We start from the raw sequence: 12,431 nt of genomic DNA, 5'->3' as shown, positions 1-12,431 counted from the left end.
TGTTAGCGGTACTGGCGCTAATCTGACGCTGCCTGGGGCGACGCATATCACCGCCGGGCGATCAGGGGGCTAAACCTTTATTCGGTAATAAACGGCGGGTGCCCTGACACTATAAAAAATAAACAAACTAACCAGCGTCACCCGTAACAGTTATACAGTGATCAGTGGTGAAAAGTTAACTAGGGGGCCATCAAGGGGTTAAAACATTTATTCGGTAGTATATGGGGGTCCCTGTCACTATAAAACGCTGACGGCGAACCTAAATATTTAGGTCCCTAACTAGCGTCACCAGCGACACTAATACAGCGATCAGAAAAATGATCGCTTAGCGACATTGGTGACAGGGGCTGATCAAGGGGTTAAAACTTTATTAGGGGGGGTTAGGGGGGTATCCTAGACTTACAGGGGGCTAATACTAACTGTCCCAACACTGTAACTGTCACAAACTGACACCAATGCAGTAATCAGGAAAAACAAAAAAAAACTGCTGGTGTCAGTTTGTGACGGGGGGGGGGGGGGGGGATCGGGGTGTTTTGTGTGCCTGGCATGTTCTACTGTGTGTGTGTAGTGTTGTGCACTCACATACCTGTCTTCTCTCCTCGGGGCGGAACGGAAATTACCGAGCCGAGGAGAGATGACATCATTTCCTTTGCTGCTGTTTAGCATACAGCAGCAAAGGAATGATTCGATTGGCCGGCGGCGATCGCGAGGGGGGGGGGCCACGAACGGATGGCCTCCCCCTCACCCCCGATCGCCGTGGGACAAAAGACGACCGCCTCGGGCACCGGGGGGGGGGGGGGGTCCGATCGGACCCCCCTACCCGCGGAAGGCAAATCATGTACATGTACGTGATTTTGCCTGTCCGTGCCACCTTGCCGACGTACATCGGCGTAAGGCGGTCATCAAGTGGTTAAAGCGGAGGTTCACACAAAAATTGAACCTCCACTTTTTGAAACCCCCCCCCCCCACTCCAGTGTCACATTTGGCACCTTTCAGGGGGGAGGGGGGTGCAGATACCTGTCTAATACAGGTACTTGCACCCACTTCCAGGCTTAAACTCCCAAGGGAATCTACGCCACTTACCGTCCCTCCGCGCTGTCTGCTGGGACACACACGGCTCCCAGAGACAGCAGGGACCGTTCTGATTGCGCAGCGTGACTTGCGCATGCGCAGCAGGGAACCAGGAAGTGAAGCCGCAAGGCTTCATTTCCTGATTCCCTTACAGAAGATGGCGGCGGCAGCACCCGAGAGCCTAGCAACGGTTCGCCCTTGGGTGCCGACATCGCTGGACCCTGAGACAGGTAAGTGTCCTTATTTTAAAAGTCAGCAGCTGCAGTATTTGTAGCTGCTGACATTTAATTTTTTTTTTTTTTTTTCCGCGGGACTCCCTCTTTAAGATGTATAAAAATCAATGTAAATGATTCAGATCATGCGCTGAAAAAAAGTTCCTGGATGTATGGGGTAACCAAGGTTTGCTAGTTTCACATTTCATGTCTGAGGGTTGCAACCACTTTAATTCTCAACCAAGCAAATTACCATGAGGGGAATAAATCAAAACTGGATCAGCCAGAATTTGAAGAAGCTGTGTATGGTAGCCAGTCAGCTTCTTTCTTTCATTTTCTAAGCTTTACTGAGCAAACTGAGGCTAGAATCTGATTTTCTAGAAGGCCTGGATTATTTCCTAAATGTACACAATATAACTGGGTACTAACATTTATAGGTAAAGTTGATCCAAGGAAAATCCGATTGCCTCTCAGGGGATCAGGAAGGAACTTTCTCCCTGCTATAGCAAATTAGATCATGCTTTGCCTGGGGGTTTTTCCCTTCCTCTGGATCAACTGTGGGTGTAGGTTTGTGTATATGGGATTGTATTTATTTTTTTTCTGGTTGAACTTGATGGACTTCTTTTTTCAACATGACTAACTGTGTAACTATGTCATACTCGGCTGCTTAACTGTAACTATAAATGATAACTATATGTCATACCCTGTTTTTTTTCCAAAGGAAAGTTTTACCTTTTTAGGAGCGTGATGCAGGCTGCACCAATATTTAGAGTGTACAATGTAACATGCTCATATTAACCTGCTGCTGGAGCCCCCCCCAGACAGGTATTCCTTTCCCCGCACCCAATGTCAAATTTAGAAACCAGCGCGGCCCTGCCTGCAATCTGTGAATGAACGAACTACAAATCCTGTCAGCCACTGTGGCAGACGGACATGTAGTTTCAAAGAACCTTGAGCAAGTATTGAATGCTTGTGGTGCAGGGTGCCCCTATTTGCAAGGGTACCTTTTTATTCTATTTATTTTTTAATTTTGCAGTTCCCAGGGTTCAGCTTTAAATGCGCCATATATTGAGACCTTGGGGAAGTTAGTTTAAAGGCTAAGTTCACCTTTTTTTTTTTTTTTTTTTTTTTTATTCTGCTCCCCTATGTACCAATATACCATTAATGTACGTTGCTTTCTTTTGTTTTTGAAAACGCGGCTTTAGCTTAAGCAGGCCATACATGGTCGAATGTCGACCGAATTTTCTTTTCAAAATCAGAAAGTTCTTTTTTTTTTTTTTTTTTTTGTGATCCGATGATGCGATCGTTGATTTTTGAAATTCGGCCGACCAAGCCTTCAATTTCACCTCATGTTGCTACAGAAAAAAATTTTTTTCTCTCTGTAAATGTTCTTTTCTTATTACATTTCTCGCACGATTCTCCCATCATTGATTAGAAAATCGTTTGTTTTTCTAAAAATTTCCAACATGTCCGATTCCCCAAATTTGATTGCCGCACGAAAATCGGCCGTTGCTGCAGCCCAGGGTGCGAAATTTGTACGAAGATTCTTAGATACGATTTTAGAAAGAAAGTTCTTTCGAAATTCGAACCGTGTATGGCCGGCATTAGCCCTTGCTGTATTTCTTAGAACGCTTTAGCGAATCCCTGGTTTACAGAGACAGAGGAACCAGTAAGACACAGGAAGGACTTTGCTGATTGACATCATTAGCACACCTTCACTTATCAAAGTTTTCACAGAACCCCCCCCCCCCCCCCCCCCCCCGGCATTTCTCCACATGTGCATTTACCAGGCTTCCCCAGGGTCCCTTACAGCGGGCTCAGGCTGCATGCTAAACTCCCTGGGGCCACATGCAGTCCATGGGACATCCCTGACTGGTTGGATACTGAGTAATTGGATAGCTGGTGTCTCCCCCCCCCCCCCCCCCCCCATTATTATTATTATTATTATTATTATTTAGTTTTGGTAAATCTAAAGAAGATTGTACAATCAGATTATGTATGGCCACATTTATACACCTAAAACTACCTAGTTGTGCTTTCCGTGTCAATTGTTAACGGCATACCAAACACAGAAGCAAACATACATTTTGCCACATGAAAAAAAACGGTGACAAACGCAGTAAAAAAAAAAAAAAAAAAAAAGTGCAACTCGCACGCTAATATGTCCCATGATCTACTTTGCCACATGTCACTGAAGTCAATAGGCTGCCCTATGTGTGTCACTGGAAAAACAAGCCAAAAAACATATGCTCCCACTACTCTAAGTGTGAGTGGGACCTGAAAGTGAAATTGGTGTGTTTACACAAGAACAACAAGGCTCCATTCACATGTGTGTGTTTCCAAACACATGGAAAACTGCACAGAAAATGTGCGCTGTAAATATGCATTGTGTTTGTGTTGTCATTATATGTTAGATACCCCAAGTGCAGCAAATGCACCAAAAACTTCTGTGACCCACCATGCTTCGCTCCAAAAAAAGTTCTGGGTGACCGTTGCGTGTTGGGCAGCCTATTCAAATGAATGGTCTGCCCTATGCGTAATAAGTGAAAACACTCCAAAACACCCAAAACAAACGCAAAAGGGAATGTGAGTTTTTGCTATGTGGAGATGTGAATGAGGCCTGAAAACTGAGTGTCTCCAGCCTCTCCCACCAAAGTTCTTGTATAGAAATGGCCATACACTATGCAATGTGATTTGTACTATCTGTACAGTTTACTTTTAGATTTATCAGAACTATGGAATAGTAGGACACACCTGAACAATCCAATTTTAATTTGTATCAAATCAGACAGGCCCTTTGTACTACATAGCTGATGGGAGATCTTAAAGTGGATGTAAACACAAATTTTTTTTTTTTGTTTGTTTTATTTTTTTATGTCATAATATAGAGTATAAGATTTCCTATCATTTGAGCCCAGTCTTGCCACAAACAGTTAATCCATCTCTGAGCAATCCTCTTTTATTGTTCAGTGAGATAAATCTTGACAAACAGAGAAAAACTTTGTCAAATCCTCCCCCTTGCTGTGAGTGACAGGTGATTTACATATCTCGTGCACTAGCCTAAGACATGCATTATTTTTTAATTCCCTCCCACTCCTTTCTTCTGCTGCTCTGCCAGGATTGGCTGTTCCACGCCTCAGCATAATTGGGCATGCTGAAGTCATGTGGTTACTTTCCTGTCTTTTCACTGGATGTTAGAGATCATAGCAGAAGTTCAGTTTAAGAAATACACAGGAAAAAATGCATATTGACAAGGGGAGTGTAGAGGTGGGCGTGGAATCTACTGACATCACGACTCCACCCACCGAGCTCCAGACAACAGACCCACCCACAGAATCTGCAGTTTTTCGGGTCTCATAACAGACAGAGGGGAGACATTTGACAGGTAAAGATACATGCAGGAGACATGTATATCCTTATAGATAACCCCTATGGCAGTAGTTTAGAAAGGATGACATTGGGTTTACATCCACTTTAAGGAGGATTGTGCAATCAGATTGTATAAGAAGTGGGTGGAAGGTAGTATTGTAATGAGGGGAGTGTGGTCCAGAGTGGTGAACCACACCCTCTTATGTGATGCAATGAGGAAGTGAAGGCATCTGGGAGATGACCTAACAGGAAGTGAAAGCTGATGAAGGGATGGAACCTGGAATCTCTTTAAAAAATGCAAATAAACTGACAAGATTTTAAACCTCATGTGGATGAGGTAAGTGAGAGAAAAGCACATTGGTATGGCTGGGCCAGAAATGTCATTGGAAAATGCTTCTGTATATTATGAAAACTGAAATTCTGCCTGAAAAGGTGAACTTATCCTTTAAAGTTACAGCTGGGCTGGAACACAATTTTAATTTTGTTCAGTTTTGTGACCTAAATACAGATGTTTTTGATCAAATAAAAACATTACCTGTTGGGTTGTTGCACCTAGTGGTTTAATAGATGTGGGACCAGTAGTTAAACAAGAATGGAAAAGGAGTCATGCATTGTTTCTTTGATTCATGGTGGTTATCGCTGTTCTATAATGTGGTGCATTTCTAAATGTTTACCATTTCTAGGACAGACCATAGATGATGTGTTTTTCTCAAACCTCTCAATTAGGGCTGAAACAACTAATCGATTAATCGACAACCAATCGATTATTAAATTAATCGATTACTATTTTCATAATCGATTAATCGGCCAGTAACATAACAGGGTTAAAAAAAACTAAAATGAGCCCTTTATAGTACAAAAAGAGCAAATAATTGTTACTGTAACTATGCTTTTTTCAGCCGCTGCATATTTGGAAAGGGTCAGGGACTTTTTTTTTTTTAACACAAAACGGTGCTTTTTTGGCTCAATGTACTTCAATGGAGAAGCTGCAGAAAAGCATGTTATGCGTTTTTGCAGCAATTTGTGTTTTTTTTAATTTGCCCAACAACAAATTGTCCAAAAAAAATGCAAGATCACGTGCGCAAAAAATCAAAACGCACAGCAAAAACCACTGCAGAAACAGATCAAAAGCAAATTGCATAGGTGTGCACAATGCCTTATGCTGGCCACATGGATCAATTTTCAGACAAGACTATTCATACGAAAAATCTTTGTATAGAGATGAAAGAATTTTTAATTTCATGAACTTTTCACTGTATGTAATTTCTGAACAAAAACCACATACACTGTCTGAAAATTCCTTTGACCAAGAAGTTTTCTATTTCCAAATTTTCCCATCACTGTGGTTGAAAATGAACGTCAATTTGACCTCACTAATGATTAGAAAATCGACCGAACAGGCTGGTTGTACAGAAGGCAATCGAGAAATCGAAATCGACTTCTGTACAACCAGCCTGCCCATTAAAAGAATCAAAATTGGCTGCTTCCTGCTAAACCGGTCTAATTTCAATCCATCTACGGCCAGCTTAAGTCATGTTTGATAGTCCTGTTGTAGCTGGCAAACAATAGTGCTGGCCATTGTTTACTTTACAGGAATTACTGGAGGAGTACTTGGCACAGGAGTCAGCTGGATAAGATTTTCTAGGTTATATTCCTCCCTGCCTATTATTGCTCTAATTAACTGTGAACAACTTGTAAAACAAGTTTGAATAATGCAGAAATTATGTAGGTTGTTTGCTTCTATGATGTTATTGTCATCTGGATGTTTGCCATCTCAATTGTGACATTAACCTCCTTAATAATAATTCATTTTAGTCATATGGTAACAAATGGGCAGAATGTAAGTGTGTGCATTGTTTGAAAAGTGGTTACCGTATTTATCGGTATACAACATGCACCTTAATTTTAAGAGAAGTTTCAGGAAAAAAAAATAATTTTAAATAAAGAATTTTGAAGCAAAATAAGGGTCAATGCTTATCAATGCGGCCTTATCAGTGCCCATCTGCAGCCTTACCAATTCACCATCATTACAGCCTGATCAGTGCCCAGCTGCAGCGTCACCATTTCCCATCATTGCAGCCTGATCAGTGCCCATCTGCAGCCTTGCCCATCATTGCAGCCTGCTCAGTGTCCATCTGCAGTCTTGCTCCTCACTTAAGCCTAATCAGTGCCCATCTGCAGCCTTGCCCGTCATTGCACATCTGCAGCCTTGGTCCTCACTGCAGCCTGATCAGTGTCCATCTGCAGCCTTGCCATTGCTGAAATAGACACAGCCGGATCTCCTGTGTACTTGGCATCACGCCCAGTCCCGCCCCTTGGCCCGGTTCCTATGATGGACATAACGTCGGTCCAATGCCGGGATGTCAATTCTAGGAGCTGTCCAGGGGGCGGGACTGGGCCACTGAGTACACAGGAGATCCGGCTCGGTCTATTTTGGCAGCGCTCATCCCCTCTATGGCAGTCTATATCGGCGTAAAACATACACACAATTTTCCCCCCTGTTTTAAGGGGGAAAAAGTACGTGTTATACGCTGATAAATACGGTCATTTCTGGCGCTTCCAAAGCCAATATTCATGCTAGAGGTCGACCGATATATCGGCCGATATTTGGCTTTTTTTACTTAATCGGCATCTGCCGATTGTGCTGATAAAAAAAGCCGATTATAACTTCAGAGGGACTTGCAAATGACTTCTGTAATAGAAGTCAATGCAAGTTTCCTGAAAGTTATCTGTGGAGAGGATTCTCTCCTCCCTGGGCAGCCTGCCAAGTCTGATAAGAAGAAACATTGTATCTTTTCAGGTTCTTTTTTTCAATGAGCTGAACTCCTGTGTAGAAGTTCTCAGTTTAACCATTTAAAGACTAAATCTTTTCTGACATTTGTTGCTTACAAGTAAAAATCCTGTATTTTCTCCTAGAAAATCACTTAGAACCCCCAAACATTATATATATATATATATATATATATATATATATATAATTTTTAGCAGAGACCCTAGGGAATAAAATAGCGGTTGTTGCAATGTTTTATGTCACACGGTATTTGCGCAGTGGTCTTTCAAACGCAATTTTTAAAAAAAAAAATACACTAATGAAATAAAAAAAAAAAAAAATAAGCAGTAAAGTTAGCCCATTTTTTTTCGTCTAAAAGTTTTGATTACCTGTTTTTGTGTATTTAATATTTAAGATATAGTTATTTTTTTTTTTTAAATCTAAATTATACATACAAGTGAACTGATTGGAGGTTTGTTTTTGTTAAATGTTTAAATGTAAAAAATTTTCTGTATTACTTAAGGCTGCTTACACACTTGACGGTAAAACGCTGTTAGTTTTAGCGGCGCTTTACCGTCATTTTAGTGGCGCTATTCGGCTGCTAGCGGGTCGTTTATAACCCAGCTAGCGGCTGAGGAAGGGGTTAAATGCACCCCTGAAGCTCTGCTGCCGAAACGCTTTGCAGGCGCTTCGGCAACAGTGCGCATTCATTTCAATGGGCAGGAGTGGTGGAGGAGCGGTATACACCGCTCCAAAGATGCCGCTTGCAGGACTTTTTTTAAACATCCTGCCAGCGCATCGCCTCAGTGTGAAAGCACTCGGGATATCACACTGAGACTGCAGGGGAGCCGTTTTACAGGCACTTTACAGGTGCTATTTTTAGCCCAAAAGCACCTGAAAAATGCCCCAGTATGAAAGGGGGTCTAACTGTTAGATTTTATGAGATGAAGGGAAAGAAAAAAAAAAAAAAAAAATCGGCCTAATATATCGGTCCAAAAAAATCGGCATCTTATATCGGCCATCGGCCACCGCGATTTCTAAATATCGGCATCGGCCAGAGAAAAACCCATATCGGTCGACCCCTAATTCACGCTAGTAGAAGCCCAAATCCAGACAAAAGGTTTCATATTGTTTTGTTAGAGCAACAAATAGTTCAAGCCTCTGTAGACTTTTTTTATTTTTTTTGCTGTCTACGTCCTTTTAGGGAATTTTCCCTCATCTCCTTTAGTTGCATATTCCAGACTCTGCATTCAGCCATCGGCATCATGGTCTATTATCCCTACTCTCCGCAATTTGGAGAATACCCCTTGCAGTAGTTGCAGCAGAAATATGAAGCTGTGTGTTTTAGACACAAATCTTGACACTGGTTCTGTGAAGATCTTAGAAGATCAAGATTATTTATCCTGTCCACATTCACTAAAACATATTTTTTTGGAAAAATCCTTAAATTAAAATCTACTATTACTTTTTACTATGTTTTTTTTTACTGTTTGTTGTGTGTCTGTCTTGTTTGTTTAGCTGACATTGAGCTGTTATTAAATAAAGAAGTTGTAACGCTTAATACAGAAGTGCTAATTTAATTTCTATGTAAATACATAAAGGATAATTTGATTTGCAGACTGTCTGATCAGGTCATCAGCTCTGCATTAATCTTTGTCTGTGTCTTTGGCCTTTTTTTTTTTTTTTTTTTTTTAGATAATGTTCCCGAGGAACTAAAGGAGCCGTTTTACATTGACCAGTATGAGCAGGAGCACATCAAACCACCTGTCATCAAGCTTCTACTCTCCAGCGAGCTATATTGCCGTGTCTGCGGCCTTATCCTCACAGGGGATCAGGTGGCTGCCTTGCAGGGCCACCAACCCGTCATCGAGGCTTTGTCTCAGAAAGGGATTTATGTCATGGAGAGTGAAGACGCACCTGTGTCCGACACTGACCTCAGCTGTGCCCCAATCAAAATGGTCTGTGTAGAAACCAATTTCCCTATAATATTGTATACAGCAATTAGTTTGTCAATTCTGTATGAATAGTCCATGCTGTTTTCTAATAGAAGATATATAAGTTTTGTAACCCCTCCGGTGCTTGTTATATTGAAGTTTTTCCAGCTTGATTTCCCTCTGTTCAGTGATATAATGTAGCATTTAGAAGCTTTGTAAAACATCAGTCAAGTGGGTTGTTGCAGAATTGGTCTTGGAAAAATGTGTTTCTGGATTTATGTACTGAGCACATGATGAAATATTGAACTTTACTGTGCAACAGCACAAGCTGATTTCTAGGGCATGCTTAGTTGACTGTGCATTAATTCTTGGTGAATTTGGGGAGACAGATAATCAATACTGAGGAAGGCAGACAATGTAGAGCAGTGTGTGTCTGTCAGCCCCATCACATGCTGTCTGTGCAGTGCAGCTGGTGAGTAGAGAAGGAAGTTGCCTTTTTACACCAGCAGCCCTATAACTTTCATTTGCACATGCGCACCAGTAGCTTGATTTCCCTGTGTATGCGACTCCCAACACCCTCAAAAGGCCATAGTGAAGGTGACACTGGCAGTTTCCCTTTTTATTTTTTAAATAGGTTTAGGACCATCCATTAGTGACTAATTTGACATTGTAATGTTGCTCTACCTGCTGAGCAATCATATAGAACTGTAACAGTTGAAGCTTTAAGTGGAGGTGGCCATTAATGGATAACTTTAGCTGTAAAACTACCTGAGCTTTGGCTGTCCTTAAATTTGGCCATTACAGGAAGGATTGGCAGGCTGCTAAAAGATATTTCCACACACCTCTAGGTTCCTGTACTTTTAATAAATGCAGCAGTTACTCTTCTCCACTGACAGTCTCTTTAACACCCTTGTGGCGGATCAGAATTCAGTCAGTTTTATGCAGCTACTTCCATGTGATTGGTAAAAACACTTGCTAGGGCTGCCCCCAGAGTGCACCCTATAACCCTGTCCTGACTTCATTTTTTTTCTAGTGTCCTTAAAGGGTAACTTCCTTTTTGTTGAGAAAAAAAATCTCCCCCCCCCTCCCCGGGTTATCTATGTACATTGCAAGGATTTTAACAAACTTTGTTGCAGATTCCTACCTTTTGGTATTCTGAAGATATCTGTGTCCATGTGGTAAGTGAATCTAATGGGAGTGGTTTTATAATTATCAATCAGCTGCTGCACTTGTAGGGCTTTAATGAGGAAAATTGCAGGGTCTGCATCCAACACAAGCAGGAAATGATGTTTCTGGGGGGCGTTCTGTACACATTCTGTGTACAGAACACCTCTAGGTAGCCATATTTCATTGCATTTTACAGAGGTGCAGATTTGAAAAGGAAAGGTAACTTTTAATAACATTCAATTGCAATATGACTTGAATCCCAATTTTATACATTTATGTTATTATTTTATTTTTTTGCTATTTTTTTCCCACAGGAGTGGAGATACCCTTTTTAAGTGATGGAACTGTTCTCCTCTGAAGAATATATATATATATTTTTTTTTCTCCTAACCATTATTTATTTATTTTTTTTCCTCTCAAACTTCTATCGAGACGTAAATGCTAGATAACCCAGGGCAGTAAGCAGTTTCTAGATCGATTACTCTTAAGTGTCTACCTTGGGGATGTACCTGGACCCCACTGTGTGGGGATAGTCTGAAATGTTTACTTCTGGCAAAGCACCCTGGATTAAGTGCTTGCCTTGGCATGTAGTGCAATGTGTGTAGTTAGCAGAAGAGTGCTATACAGGTCGAGGGCCATGGTCCATTTCTATGTTTCCCAGACCCTGAAGACTGACTTGGGGGTATGCCCACAGTGATGGGTGAAGCCTGGACCTCCAGTCTATCCAGTGGTTGGATAAAGTAAGACAAGGTATCCCTGCGTACTTACTCAAGTTCCTGGCTTTTACTGTTTTGTGCATATGGCACTTCCAATTTGTAGCACTGCCATTCGGGCTCTCCCCTACAACCCAAGTGTTCACCAAATTACTTTCCCTGGTTTTGGTTTTTCTATTAACTCAGAGCATTCATGTCACAGATTACCAGGATAAACATCTATTGAAGGATTTCTCAGCCCCCTCCTTGGTTACATCACCTAGAACATCTAGAAGACAATTCAGTTCCTTCAAACCTTTGACTTGGACAATTACATTTCCAAAGTCTGCTCTTCAGTCCTCACACCTGAAGTAACTGGGTCTAATCTTGGACACAGCGTAAGCCAGAGTTTCTTTCCCAAGACCAGGTTGCTTCCCTAAAGTCCTACAACACATCACCCCTCAAATCACTTCTGTATAAGGGTTTTGCCTTGATGGCAGTTTCAAAGCACTTTGGCATTTTCCAAGTTTCACTCCAGACCTCTTCAATTTAATATACTCCTAATATGGAACAAGCAAACCCTGTTCTTGGTTGTCCCTGTGCTTCTGTCCAGCTAGACAAAGTTTTTTTGATTTGGTGGAGATCCAATCTTGCCCTAGAGGTGGGAAAAGTCCTTCACATGCCCTGGAAATAGGTGACGACTGATGTCAGCCTTACAGGAAGAGGTGGCATTTACAACTCCTTACTGTCCAGGTGTCCTGGTCCTCTACAGAAGTCAAAACTTCCCATTAACAACACGGAACTGACAGCCATTAGATTGCTTCTACAACACTGGACCTCAATTCTGCAGGGTTACCCAGTTAGGGTACAGTTGGACAATGCCACAGCAGTGTCCTACATATACCATCAGGTGGGCACCAGAAGTTGGGCTACCCTAAAGTAAACAAGTCTGATGCCATCCTGGGTGGAAACTCGCTTTGCAGCTCTTGGCCAACCACATCCTTGGAGAGAACAATTGCAATGCATTTTTCAAAATAACCAAGGTACTTCAACACAATTTTTTATTTTGTAGACAACACGACCATCAAAATTAGAGAACAGCAGACTGTAGCACAGAAAAAGATTACAACAATCAACAATTAGTAGGAAGTGCACAGACTCTTGCTTTAAATGACTTCAGCACATCTGCAGCCACAGGACATCTCTAGTCTCTCAC

General features: G+C 41.7%; 1 protein-coding gene across 3 annotated transcripts in view; it reads left to right on the top strand.

The window, feature by feature from the left end:
- CAMSAP1 (calmodulin regulated spectrin associated protein 1) overlaps positions 1-12,431 on the top strand; it is a 130,941-nt gene that overhangs the window by 41,227 nt on the left and 77,283 nt on the right. For all 3 annotated transcript variants that reach the window (XM_073599690.1, XM_073599689.1, XM_073599688.1), the window contains exon 3: positions 9,118-9,380. In XM_073599690.1, coding sequence (XP_073455791.1) covers positions 9,118-9,380 — 263 coding nt within the window. The remainder of the gene's footprint in view (positions 1-9,117; positions 9,381-12,431) is intronic.

Source organism: Aquarana catesbeiana, linkage group LG09 (assembly GCF_042186555.1).
Source record: "Aquarana catesbeiana isolate 2022-GZ linkage group LG09, ASM4218655v1, whole genome shotgun sequence".
In the NCBI taxonomy this organism is placed as follows: domain Eukaryota; kingdom Metazoa; phylum Chordata; class Amphibia; order Anura; family Ranidae; genus Aquarana; species Aquarana catesbeiana.
The sequence above is the reverse complement of the archived record's forward strand: the minus strand, read 5'-3'. Positions and strand labels throughout refer to the sequence as shown.